Source organism: Chiroxiphia lanceolata, chromosome 6, assembly GCF_009829145.1.
Source record: "Chiroxiphia lanceolata isolate bChiLan1 chromosome 6, bChiLan1.pri, whole genome shotgun sequence".
Classification (NCBI taxonomy): domain Eukaryota; kingdom Metazoa; phylum Chordata; class Aves; order Passeriformes; family Pipridae; genus Chiroxiphia; species Chiroxiphia lanceolata.
In genome coordinates this window covers 17800909-17815188 of record NC_045642.1, presented here as the reverse complement: position 1 = coordinate 17815188, position 14280 = coordinate 17800909, and the positions used below count along the sequence as shown (strand labels likewise).

The 14280-nt window shown below is 42.3% G+C and overlaps 1 protein-coding gene across 1 annotated transcript in view; it reads left to right on the top strand.

Moving 5' to 3' along the window:
• Window positions 1-14280, top strand: part of MUC2 (mucin 2, oligomeric mucus/gel-forming) — a 78320-nt gene that overhangs the window by 17186 nt on the left and 46854 nt on the right. The window contains exons 23-34 of the mRNA XM_032690376.1: window positions 293-532; window positions 1650-1806; window positions 2776-2904; window positions 4633-4780; window positions 5519-5562; window positions 6104-6301; window positions 6685-6714; window positions 7078-7572; window positions 8297-8536; window positions 9614-9805; window positions 10979-11557; window positions 12926-13165. Of these exons, the coding sequence (XP_032546267.1) occupies window positions 293-532; window positions 1650-1806; window positions 2776-2904; window positions 4633-4780; window positions 5519-5562; window positions 6104-6301; window positions 6685-6714; window positions 7078-7572; window positions 8297-8536; window positions 9614-9805; window positions 10979-11557; window positions 12926-13165 (2692 nt within the window). The remainder of the gene's footprint in view (window positions 1-292; window positions 533-1649; window positions 1807-2775; window positions 2905-4632; window positions 4781-5518; window positions 5563-6103; window positions 6302-6684; window positions 6715-7077; window positions 7573-8296; window positions 8537-9613; window positions 9806-10978; window positions 11558-12925; window positions 13166-14280) is intronic.

Genomic DNA, 14280 nt, shown 5'->3' with positions numbered 1-14280 from the left:
CCACTCTTTAGTGTTTTAAGTGGATATGGAGACAGAGATATGGAATGTATACACTAGATATAATTGGTTTCAAGGAGGGAAGACACGGCAGCTGAATAGTTTGCTGAGTACACAGACAAATAAAAATTTATTTTCTGTACAAATGATTTAGGAGTAAAGATGAAAGTCATCATTTATACAGACAGTCAGCTCTAATTTTTAATGTCAGTGTTTTGCTCTTACTTTACCAGAACCTGTTTCTCACTTCCATGGTATATTAAAAAACTGTGGATATGTCAATTTTCTTTTCAAGGGCAAAGTGTGTGGTCTGTGTGGCAACTTCGATGACAAGTCAAACAATGACTTTGTAACAAGGAGCGGACTGCAGGAGACCAATGCTCTGAAGTTCGGGAATTCCTGGAAACAGTCTCCCATGTGCCCAGATGTCACACAAGAGATTAAACCTTGTGATTTGAAACCACATCGGAAGTCCTGGGCAGAGAAAGAATGCAGCATCATCCTGAGCGAAGTCTTCAAAATTTGTCACTCCAAGGTTTGTAGAAGGAAGTAGATGGTGGGACAGCACAGTGCATTTCTGTTACTGCAGCAGCAGAGAGACCATGAGAAATTAATGAAGAGATGGTTATTATGAATTAATGAATAGCCGTAATGAATAGTCTTCAGTACAGCTACAGGTGTTAGCACATTTCACCTAGCCTTAGTTAAAGTAGGCTGAGCCTCTGTGGCAGTGGGACTGTGTCAGTAGTGGTGGCAGCCCCAGCTGTACAAACCCATATTCATCACCACAGTTTCACTGCTATTGCTTTGCAAGTCAGCTTCATAAATCTACCCTGTCTACGTCATGTTTGCTGCAGTTGCACCACCTCTTGTTGAGAGACAGTCAGTATTATAAGTTCTGAAAGACCTTACAGTCATCAGACCCATCTCCTGACAGAAATGCATACTGTACTTGAAAGGGTGCAGGTGAAGAGTCTACTGTTTCTTGTAGTATTCAATCCACAGAAAGGATCTCCTTGGAGACCACTGACATCATACACTTAGACAGGCAGCTGCTGGTACTGTGCCTCCAAATGGCCATAGCATACACAGTTTGTTCTTAACTCATAGTAGAAAAGTCACAAATAATTGTCAATTTATTTAACTTATTATATGTTTCTACTTCAGCAGCTAAAATCCAGTCTAAGTTTCTCCTCTTGCAGTCCCAAGCAAAAAAATGCCTTGCTAATTTGTCATTAGATAAAGTCTAAATACTGACAAGCACAAAATTATCTGCTTCATGTTTGCTGTGTAGAGCAGCCTTTCTGACATTGCTCACCACTTGGTTGGCAAAGATTGCTGGAAGATAAGAATTCACTGGCATCAATTCAACTCGGATTTGAGAGCACTAAAATGGAACTCTGTTAGAAAATGTGGGCACTGTCAAGGACTCTTATTTTTTTCAGTCATAGGAAATTATGCAGGTGCTGTATTTTTTAGGTCTATTATTACCCAAAATATATTGAGCAGCCTGTAAATGTTTGTTTGTGATTTGGTAATTCTTAGAAACAGTCTCATTTCTACTCAGCTGAATTCCCATGTCTCAAGAGTTCTCAAACTTATTTGAAAACTAATTTGGAGATGAACTGGGGCATCATTTCTTTCCCCAACAGGTGGACCCAGTTCCTTTCTATGATGCTTGTGTTCATGATGCCTGCTCTTGTGACAGTGGTGGAGATTGTGAGTGCTTCTGTTCTGCAGTTGCTGCTTATGCCCAAGAATGTACCAAGGTTGAGGCCTGTGTTTTCTGGAGAACTCCTGATATATGCCGTGAGTAACAGTTAAATACAAATGTATCTTTCTAGCTGCTGTCAGAAAGTCAGTCAAATAAATCATTAATACTATTGCTGCAAGGTCATGCTGCCTACACAATGAAATTTATTTTCACAGCATATCAGGGAACAAACAGGAATAGTAAATTTGTATATTTCAATTGTCTTTTATTCAACCTGGCTTCTTTGTTTTTCCCCTTTTCCCGTTTTCACTTTTTCCCCTTTCCCCTTTCTCCCTTTTCCACTTTTCTCTTTTTGGTTTTCCTTTCTGTTTAAAGTCATCCTTCCAGTTGATAGTTGGTGAACTGCAACTCCCATTATCTTTTTCCTTTCTCATTTCTTCAAATTATACAGAATTTGATTTTAGCAAAAAGCATGTAACACTCCTGTGTAGATGAACCTAATTAATGTTGTGAACAATGTAAGATAATACTTAAATTAATTTTATTACCCAAAAAGTACTCAAATCAAAATTTTGAGAATGGCAGAAATATAACATTTTTTAATCTTAAAAATTCATTCTGTTTCAGAATTGGGGCTAATTGTTGTTTTTCAGTGTAAGAAGTCAGTGAAAAAAAATTATAAGTTTCAGTCAACTCTGATATATAAGTTAGTAAAAGCTCCTTTGTCCATAGTCATCTAAGCTGAATTTAAGCTGCATCCATAATTATTCATATGCTTGCTCTTGACCTGCTGCAGGTGACTCACAGCCTATGTGATACAGCAAGATAGAACTATTTTGTATATACTGCAAAAATTTTTAGGAGTTTACTAGTAGAAATCTTGGGCACCAGAGTTTTGCTGTACCCTAAGTTTAAGCGTGGTAGCAGAAGGTCCAGGTCCTATACCTCAAGAGAAATTTTGCTGGCTTAACATGTAAATTTATTTATCTTGTGCCTTTAAAGACCTGATCAGAACTGCATTTGGACAACCGTGTTTTTAATCAGCTTCTCTTTTTTCCCATCAGCAATATTTTGTGACTACTACAACCCTCGTGATGAGTGTGAGTGGCACTATGAGCCTTGTGGCAGTAACATCACAACCTGCAGGATGATTAATAATGTCAGCACCAACTTTACAGTACCATACCTGGAAGGTAATAAATTCCTTGCCATTTTTGTATTCTGTTTTGTATAACTTTGTGTACCTTTTAATGAGTATGGAATAATCAGTCAGCTTGATGAGATGTTCCTAAATCTGCTATGTTGAATTTGTCTCCAGTCTTACATAAATGTTTCCTATCATGGAATTTATTACTTATTAACATCAGTGGGTGATAGTTAAAATACTGTCAGCCATAAAACTGGGTCTCTACTTGGGTAATATCCTCATACATGCGAGATTATTACACCATGGTTATTTTTTCCCTTCTTAAGGAATTTCAGGGAAGGAAAAATCTTTTATATGGCAAAGAAGCAAGTTACTGATAATTGGGGTTTTTTAACCTTATATATGCATCAGCTTATAACCTTATTTATGCATCAGATCATCTTGATTTTACTGGATTAATGTGCAGCATTCTCCTACCTTTACCCTGGAAAATATCTTTGATATCAGACACACAGATGCTGCTGTGTATTGGATTCTTATTGTAGATTCTATTTCATTTGTAGATGCCATATTAGTAGATGAAAGTTCTTGTGCTTGACAACTGAAAAGGAATTTCATGTTATAGTGACTGCAATGATCCAAGAATGTGAATGACTTTACAAATGTCTTCTGTTTTACCACATGGTAAAGCTGGAGAAAACAGTCACATTTTTGGCTACACAGTCTTTTGGTCTGGACTGGAAGCACTTATCTCAAGCTTGACTTTGCTTTGAACTGCTAGTAAAAAAATGAAAAGAAAAAAAGCCACAAAACAAAACCCAAGGGAAAAAAAACAAACAAAAAAAAACCCCAAAATTCCTAACCAAAATATTTTTTAAAAATCAGCAAACCTCTATGTTTTAAAATAGATTGTCTTAGATTATTAGAAAGATTTGGAAAGTGTCAGAAGGCAGATTATTATATAGCCAATTATCTTTCTAAATTATTTTTGTTGTTTATCTTCAATAGAAATGTAGAGCATGTCCTACTTTTGTTAGGACATCTTTATTACAGTCTGGCAGTGTAATGTGACTTTAAGTATCAGTTAATTACACAGTACTTCAGTTTAAAGGCTATGTAGAACTCCAGTGTAGTATAAAGAGGATTTCATAAGAGTTTATTTGGAGGCAGGACACATTAAATAATTTTTAAAGTGTATTTATATGAAAAATGCAATGAGAATTGACAGTCAATTAATCCCTTGCAGTGGAGTTTGGATTACTGACCAAGGGTATGGAAAAGTGCAGATAAATTATCAGTTTGAGGTGGAGATACCTGGTCTGTTACAGGCACGTAAACAAGTGCTAATGTTCCAATAAATGTATTAAAAAACTTGTTTGTTGGTGAATTTGCTTCCATATTCCTCACAAAAGTATTGTTGATATAGTGATCTGTAGAAAAACTGGGATGTTTCTTTGTCTTAAACTTACTAGCTGCCCATAGAAATGAATATAAATTACGGGTTTCTCCAAGATGTTGAAATAGGTAGGAAAAAATAGCTTCCCTAGTTTTCATTACAAAACCCTGGCTCAATCCTCCTCACCCCAGTATTTTCAATGAAAACTGTTTAAGTCTTTTGGAAAGACTAATTGTTGAAGTATTGATTTGAATCGTTTTTGATTTCTTTCACTATGCTTGATTCAGTGAGAATCATTTACCTTCAAAAGGTAGCCTATCACTGAGTTAACTTACACTTTTTCTTCTTCTTGTATACTGTTTTACTTGTCATCAACAGGCTGCTACCCCAGATGTCCTAAGGACAAGCCTATTTATAATGAAGAGACAAAAGAATGTGTGCCTGAAGATCAGTGCTGGTGTTACATCGATGGAATTCAAGTTCCCCCTGGGCATGAAATACCCACAGAAGAAAACTGCACAATATGGTATATAAAAATTACAAAACCTCTTGCAGTAATTCAGGAAATAATTTATGTATGCTAAGCCCCTCATTCACTTTACTGGGCTTCAAGCAAATAGAGATGAAACTTCAGCTGAAGAGCTGGTATATTCTTGCATTTCATAATTTTCCATAACCATTCAGATTTCTGGTTGGTAGCCTTGCTATAATAAGTGTGTTACCAAATTCATTATTTATACTCTTTGAAGTGATATAAATGTCATAATGGCATGAAACCTGGCTGAGTCTCTAGAACAACCTTTTGATTCTTCCTGGCTCTGGGAAGAGAGGGACTACTCTGCTTTTCATTCTCACTTAAAACTGGACTTCTGAAATCACTATAATCTGAAATACTCTATACTAGCCCTGAAAGAGATACTTGAGTCCTAACAGCTCAGTCATAGAGCCTTGCTAATGATAGCACTTGTACCGCTGGCTCTACATGGTGACCCTTATCTGGCTGTAAGTTCACTGCTCTGAAAAACAGTTGTTATTGTACTGTTGCAACTTGCAACACAATGTGTTGTACTTAAAGAATGAAAGTGATGATGTAGTTTGAATGAAACAATGATAGACAATACTAGAGAATATTGTATCCGGAAAAATACACAGTAGTGTGAATGAAGATAAAGCAACAAATTTCTGCATTTCCGTGCTCTTGGCTCTGCTAACAGCTGTCATAAAACATCAGCAACATTTTAATTTTTTAAAATTTTTCTTTTAGTGTCTGTGGCCCCTCAGGATCCATACAATGTAAACCAGTTCCAGGTAAATAATGTTTGGGGTTTTCTACAAACAATAATTTAAAAATGCAGAGAACTGCTAGGTCTAACTCCGCAAAAGAGTTAGTATTGATTTAGAATAATTCTCTCCAGTGCCAGTGAAAGTTCTGAACAAAGAAAATCGGGTAACACTTTTGTTGAATCTTGCTGCTAGTACTTCTTGTTCAACCTTTATCTCATGTTCCTTCATTTTTTCTCCCCATGTCCTGTATTTAAACTAATGGATTTCACTACTTATTATGGAAAACTGTCAGATAGTAAATTACAATTATTATTTTTCTCAGAACACCTTGAAACTTAGTTTCTAAGTTGGTTCCTCCAAATGTTTTATGCAGGACTTGATTAAATATGTTCTCATGTTGCTTTAAATGTAAAGATAAATTAGCACAATATATTAGATCTAAGCTCCAGGTGCAGCTCTGAAAAAACATGCATAACTCATGTAAATGGTCTCTTTTCCATAAGTATTTTGCCTTTACCTCTTACCCGGTAGTAGAAAAATTACACAGTAAAGCTCTTTCTTGCAGGGTGTCCTTGTGTCATCAATGGAACGAGTTATCAAGTGGGTCAGACTGTGGCACAAGTACAGGATGGTGACATATGTATAACATACATTTGTGCAGAAAATGGTTCTGTGGTTCCAGATAAAATCTACCCTTGTCCAACATCTTCTTCACCTACAGTCCTTTCAACCTCATTTCCTACCAGTACTCTTACCACCACAGGTAAATCTTCAACAGAGATGTGATTTAAAAATTGTTTTCTTAAAGAAAAGTGTTTTAAATATTGAATGTATAAGTATATGGGATTATAGATGACACAGAGCAATGCTTATGACACAGACAGAGCAACACAATTTTATCACACTACGGTAAGAAAGATTTTAACATTTTGAGTTTATTTATTTCTTATAGAAGAAATTGTAACTATAAATGTACAGGGTGCCTTCCTAATTCTGACAAAAATGTTAGCATCTCAATATCCTAATGGGGTAGTAGAAATTTTCTCAGTAGTGTCAGCAAAGAATTATAATTAGGATATTTAAACATACTATTGTATTTTTTGAAAGCTTGAAACTTATGGATAATCTCTTTTTGTTCTGTTTCAGTTACCACTACAAGCCATCCAGTGACTACAAGTAAGTTTTAAAATATCAAAGTTAAAAAATGTCAAAGAAATATTTAAAGGAAGAGTACAATAAAGACAATCACTACAGAAAAATATATTTAAAACAAAAATAAATAATTTTTTATAATTCCAAAAGTGTTATTGTATAGACAGAAGAAGAACCTTTAAATGTGTCAGTTTGGTGATTTTATTTTGATGCAAAACTTCCAGTTTAAAACCCTGGTAATATAGAACCAATTTTAAAACTCTTTTCTTTGGAAAGATAACAAATTGCAATGCATTCCTCTAGTCCTTAATGGAAAAAAATAAAAAATTGATCTTCTCAGAATAGTCTCTGTAAACTCAGATGTGAAATCTCTGTCTTCTCTTGCAGCTCCATGTTTTGGATTAATCTGTGATTGGACTGAGTGGTTTGATGTTAGTAATCCTGAAAAAGATGGTGGTGACTATGAAACATATGATGAAATAAGAAAACATGGATACAAAATATGTGAAGCTCCTGAAAAAATTGAATGCAGGGCAGAGGATAAACCTGATGTGAGCTTAGAGGAACTTGGTCAGAAAGTGCAGTGTAATGTTTCGTATGGACTAATATGTAAAAATGAGGAGCAAGATGTAACTATGTGGCAACTTTGCTACAATTATGAAATCAGGGTAAACTGTTGTGAGTGGCAAGAAATTCCCTGTGAGATTACACCTACACCTAGTACACCACAAACTGCAACTTCAACCACCACCAAGACAACAGTACCTCTCACCACTACATCCAGGATTCCCACAGAAATTACCACCTCGCCCACACACATCGCTTCAACCACAAGTGAACTAATACCATCAGTCTCCACTCCAGTAACTTCAACATCTCCAGGTATTTAACAGAAAAATACTCTCTGATTTTACCTTGCCATTGGAGAAATAAAGGCCTGTTGACTACTAAAGGCATGTAACCTTTATAGCACATGTTGTACTGCAAGGAAGTCTTATGCAGGTTTGGGGGTTCTATATTTCTGCTGGAGACAACATTCCTGGAATGACCGGTGTGAGATAAGAGGAGGCCATGCTTCAGACTGCCATCACTAGAGGCATTATCTGTGTAGGGCTGTGTAGAATTGCTTCATCAGGCTGACATCACACCACAGGGAAATGCCATGATAACCAGGCAGGAACATATTCCTGGGTATACTTCCTTCCCTAACCACAGCTGCCCTTCTCACCTCTTACTCCATGAGTTAGTAAGGTCTTTATGAAATGAGGCAGATACAGAAAGCCCTATCAAGATCAAAAGCACTGCTCTACCCAATCTCTTGAATATTGGCTGGTCTTTCTGATTTTGTGAGAATTATCTTCCAGGACCATCCCTAGTCTCTTTGCTAGGAGGAGAAGGGCCATGACTCTGTCTGTGCATAGATTTCAAGGAATCTGCTTCCTGGGGCCAGAAAGGAAGGGCTACTGATAGAGGCCTTTCACGTGCCAAGAGTGGGCTGATTGCTATAGCAGCTCTCTAATGTGTAATTTCTGTTCAGTGTGTGTGGAGTCCCACTCACGCATCTTGTGCCTCTGTCTGTTTTCTCTGTGCCTGCTGTTTCTAACAGGCCCAGGTTCATCAACGCCAAGCACGGCATCCCCTTCAACAGGATCAACAACCACTCCCACTGCAAGACCAGGGGAGACTTCCACCAGCACTGCCAGCACCACGGTGCCCCCCATCAGCACCACCAGCAGCAGCACCCCGGGGACAACCACAACTGCTCCTGGATCAACAACACCCATCTCTACTACTTCAAGCACATCCACGCCTACACCAACATTCACCACCACTGTACCACCTCCAGGTACTTCTCTGATCGGGGCTCTTGTATGTTCCTTTAGCTTGGGAATAATGGAGATCCTTGCATTTGTGCATCCATATGGGATCAGAGATGGGTGTAACTGCTGGGTATCTCCTGAAACATCCTGTGCCCAAAGCTGACCCTTGGACCGGCTGCTTCAGAAGTATTGAGGATTCAGGGGTCCTTGAGATAGAAGGTCTTGGCTTCCCTGATTGTACAGGGTTTTGAGGAGGTATTTCATCCTGGTGCCCAGCTTAGACAAATGCTGAACTGGTGGGAAATCTTGCTTTTGCTGCTGTTAGACCTCATTCTGGAGGCTGCTAAGAATTTAGTCCTTATACTTGTGTTGTGCAAGTGGAGTGGGGCTTCGTTTTGTGGCAGTGTAAATTCAGGCATTGTTTTGGCAACCGCTGTGCGGACTTTCTACTCATTCTCCTACTCCTTTTCCCTGTAAGTGCTAAGGCTTGGAAATAGTTATAGAGGTAGGAAGGAAGGATTCTCCTGGCAGGCTTTTGGGAACGTTTCACTCTGAACACTGTCACTTGATGTGAACTGCAGTCTTTGGTTGATGAGATCCACTATTAGTCTGGGAAGTCATTCATCAGTTTGACATCACACCACAGGAAAATCAAATGACATTCAGGCACGAAGATATTCCTGTGCATATTTCCTTCCTTGACCACAGCTTCTACTCTCAACTCTTACTCCATCTGATGGGAAGGTGTTCTAGGCAATGAGGCAGAGATAAAATTCCCAAGGCAGACTGAAATCATTATAGCTCCTCGTCACTTATTGGCTGGTCTTTCTGATTTTCTGAGAAACACCTTCCAGCACGATTCTAATCTCTTTGCTAATAAAGCACAACCATGACCCTATCCATGCATGAATTTGCAAGGAATCTACTTTCTGGGGCCAGAAAGGAAAGGCAGGTGATAGAGGCCTTTCATGTGCCAAGTGTAGGCTGACTGCTATAGGTCTGTGGCAGCTGCCTAACATGCTATTTCTGTTCAGAGCATATGGAGTCCCACTCATGCATCTTGTACCTTTGTCTCTTTTCTCTGTGCCTGCTGTTTCTAACAGGCCCAGGCTCATCGACACCAAGCACGGCATCCCCTTCAACAGGATCAACAACCACTCCCACTGCAAGACCAGGGGAGACTTCCACCAGCACTGCCAGCACCACGGTGCCCCCCTTCAGCACCACCAGCAGCAGCCCCCCAGGGACAACCACAACTGTTCCTGGATCAACAACATCCTCTCCAACTCCTGAAGGTATGTTCCCAATACCAGTAATTCCCACCAAAACCCCTCTGCCTTCAACTACAGAACCAACAAATGATTCTGTAACCCTGTTGTCATTTTTTTCTTTTTATGGGAGAAATGGTGTTGAGTGAGCACCTGCATTTGTGCATCTGTATGGGATCAGGGATGAGTGTAATTGCTGGGCATCTGCTGGAACAGCCTGTACCCAAAGCTGGCTCTTGGGCTGGCTGCTTGAGAAGGTACAAGAATTCAGGGGTCCTGGATAGAAGGTCTTGGCTTCCCTCATTGTACAGGGCTACACAGATGCATTTCATCCTGGTGCCCAGCTTAGACAAATGCTGAACAGGTGGGAAATCTTGCTTTTACTGCTGTTGGACCCTGTGCTTCCTCTGTCAAGAATATAGTCGTTGTACCCATGGTACAGGGCTTGGCTGTGTGGCACTGTCATTTCCGTCCCTCTTTGGGCACAGGCCGTGTAGACTTTCTTCCAGTTTTTGGCCCATGTTGTCTCTGTAGCCGTTGCTCCCACTTACCTGCAGTTCTGGCTATAGGAAACTTTGAAGGTTTTCCCCCTCAGGGTCTGGGGAAACGATTTCAGTATGGAGGTAGCCCCTTTCTATGTACACAAGCTCTGTGCCGCTGGGTTCTCCCAGTGGTGCCATTAGTGCTTGTCTCTGGCTGTCTGTGCACTGCTGGGCAGCAGCTGATGTTTTAGCAGCAACATCTGCCCTGCGTCTCCTTTCCCTGAGTTCACACCCATTCCAGTGTCTGTTTTCTCCCTGAGACAGGGAGGTGGTGCACGTGGTACAAGAAGCTGAGAGAGTGGTGTTAGTCCCTGCTTAGTCCTGCTCTGCCTCATGAGTGGCTCTTATGTGAGTGGCTCCTGCACATGAGAGGCCAAACGAAGCAATGTTGACCGAGCTGCGAGGGGTAGACCCATAGCTCGGCAGTGCCTGTGTCCTGATTTGTGCCCAGAGTGGTTTGTAGGGCACATAAGGGTAGGCCTCCCCACACAAGTGAGCTTTGTTGTGACCAGGACTGGCTGACTGCTGTGGCAGTGTCTGATGGGTGCTGCTGTGTGCAGTGGATGCCCAGAGCCCCACCCACGGGTGAGCAGGTGCTCCCAGCTTGTTGTCTCTGTTCTGTCTGTTTCTAATTGTTCATCTTGTTGTTGCCTCCCAGGCTGTGAGTGCATCTGGACGGACTGGATTGATGTGAGTTACCCGGATAGTTCTGACAGAAACAGTGGTGACTACGAAACACTGGAGAATATTCACAAGGTCAACCCTTCCTGGGTCTGTGCAAAAGTTGAGAATATTTCATGCAGAGCAGAGAAATTCCCCAACGTTCCCATTGCAGATTTAGGGCAGATCGTGGAATGCAGTGTTAACACAGGACTCATCTGTAACAATAGAGATCAGCACATAGGAGGCATAATACCTCAGCCAGTCTGCCTGAATTATGAGATTAGTGTGTGCTGCACCCCCGACAAACCAGAGTGTCTTCCACCTCATACCCCAAGCACGACAACATCTACAACGAGCAGCGTAATCTCTTCAACAATATCCACAACTGCTTCAACATCAGTGCCAACAGAGACTCCCAGCACGATCACCAGCACCACGGTGCCCCCCAGCAGCACCACCAGCAGCAGCACCCCAGGGACAACTACAACAGTTCCTGTCTCCTCAACACCCACCCCAACTACTTCAAGCACATCCACGCCCACACCAACATTCACCACCACCGTACCACCTCCAGGTACTTCTCTGATCGGGGCTCTCATGTGTTTCCATGCTATGGGAGAAATGAAGGTCCCTGGGCACCTCCACTTTTGCTTCTGGGTGGGATTGGAGATGGGATTAATTGCTGTGCATCCCCTTGAAATAGCCTGTGCCCAAAGCTGGCTCTCGGGTTGGCTGCTTCAGAAGTGTTGAGGATTCAGGGGTCCTGGGGAGAAGGTCTTGGCTTCCAGGGCTCTGAGGAGGGGTTTCATCCTGGTGCTCAGCTTAGAGAAATGCTGAGCTGATGGGAAATCTTGCTGTTGCTGCTGTTGGACATTGTTGTTCAGCTGGCGAGAACACGTCAGTGGACCCACAGTGTGCAACTGGAGCATGGCTGCGTTTTGTGGCACTGGCATTTCACGTGCTGTTTGTGCAGAGCTGCGCAGACTTTCTTCCCTTTGTCCTCCTGCTCTGCAGTGTCAGTGCTAGTGACTGGCTGTGGTTATAGATATAGGAAGGAAGGATTCCCCTGGCAGGCTTTTAGGAACTGTTTCACTCTGCAAACTACCACTTGCTGTGAACTGTGGTTTTTGGTTGATGCTTTGGCTGAAGAGATCCACTAGAATTCTGGGAAGCCCTTCATCAGACTGACATTAAATGACAGGGAAATCCCATGGCAATCAGGCAGGAACATATTCACAGAATCAGTTAGATTGGAAAAGATCTCTGAGATCATTGAGTCCAACCTATGACCCAACACCACTGTGTCAATTTGGCCATGGCGCTAAGTGCCACATCCAGTCTTTCCATAACACTACCAGGGATGGTGACTCCACCACTTTCCTTGGGTCGCCATTGCAATGTCTAATCACCCATTCTGTGAAGTAATACCTACTAATGTTCAATCTAAGCTTTCCGTGGCTCAGCTTGAGACTATGTCCTCTCGTCCTGTCAGGACATTTGTCATCTCGTTCCTGTACAGAGTTCCTTCCTTGGCCACACCTTCCTCTCTTAGCTCTCATTTCATGAGTTAGTGAGATGTCGTAGGTAATGAGGCAGACGTAGAATGCCCAAGCCAAACTGAAAGCATTACTCCTCCTCATCTCTTGCCTATTGGCAAGAGGTCTTTGTGCTTTTGTGAGAAGCACCTTCCAGCATCATCTGTAGTCTCTTTGGTAGGAGAGGAGGGCCATGACCCTGTCAGTGTATGGATTTGCAAGGAGTCTACTTCCTGGGGCCAGAATGGAAGAGCTACTGATAGAGGCCTTTCATGTGCCGAGAGTGGGCTGACCTCTTTCCATCTGTGGCAGCTGCCTAACATGCAATTTCTGTTCAGTGTGTGTGGAGTCCCACTCATGCATCTTGTGCCTTTGTCTGTTTTCTCTGTGCCTGCTGTTTCTAACAGGCCCAGGTTCATCGACACCAAGCACGGCATCCCCTTCAACAGGATCAACAACCACTCCCACTGCAAGACCAGGGGAGACTTCCACCAGCACTGCCAGCACCACGGTGCCCCCCATCAGCACCACCAGCAGCAGGACCCCAAGGACAACCACAATTCCTATTGAATCACCAACACCCACCCCAACTACTTCAAGCACGTCCACACCCACACCAACATTCACCACCACCGTACCACCTCCAGGTACTTCTCTGATCGGGGCTCTTGTGTGTTTCCTTGTTGTGAGAGAAATGGAGGTGTGGATGCATCTCCATTTGTGCCTCTCCGTGGGATCAGGGATGGGTGTAACTGTTGGGCATCTGGTGAAATAACTGGTGCCTTAAGCTGGCCTTTCAGCTGGCTATTTCATTTGGAACATGGATTCAGGGCTTCTGGGGAGAAGATTAAGTCAGTGGACCCATGGTGTGCAATTGGAGCGGGGCTTCATTTTTTGGCACTGGCATTTTTGGTGTTTTCACAGAGCTGTGCAGAATTTCTTTCCTTTCTCTTCATGCATTCCCTGTCCCTAGTAATGGTTGGCAGTGGTTGTAGATGTAGAAAGGAAGGATTCTCCTGGCAGGCGTTTGGGAACAGTTTCACCCTGCAGACTGCTGCTTGACGTGAACTGTGGTCTTTGGCTGATGACATCCAGCAGAGCTCTGGGAAGCCCTTCATCAGGCTGACATCAGACTACAGGGAAATCCCATGAAAATCAGACAGGAACGTATCCCTGTGCATACTTCCTTTGCTGACCAGACCTTCTCCTCAGTGCTTACTCCGTGACTTAGCGAGATGTTTATGTAATGAGGCAGATACAGAAAGCCCCATCAAGATCCAAAGCACTGCTCTAGCCAATCTCTTGAATATTGGCTGGTCTTTCTGATTTTGTGAGAAACACCTTCCAGCATCATCTGTAGTCTCTTTGCTAGGAGAGAAGGGCCATGACCCTGTCTGTGCACAGATTTCAAGGAATCTGCTTCCTGGGGCCAGAAAGGAAGGGCTACTGATAGAGGCCTTTGATGTGCCAAGAGTGGGCTGACCTCTTTCCATTTGTGGCAGCTGCCTCATATGTAATTTCTGTTCAGAGTATATGGAGTCCTGCTCACACATCTTGTGCCTCTGTCTGTTTTCTCTGTGCCTGCTGTTTCTAACAGGCCCAGGCTCATCGACACCAAGTACGGCATCCCCTTCAACAGGATCAACAACCACTCCCACTGCAAGACCAGGGGAGACTTCCACCAGCACTGCCAGCACCACGGTGCCCCCCATCAGCACCACCAGCAGCAGCACCCTGGGGACAACCACAACTGTTCCTGGAT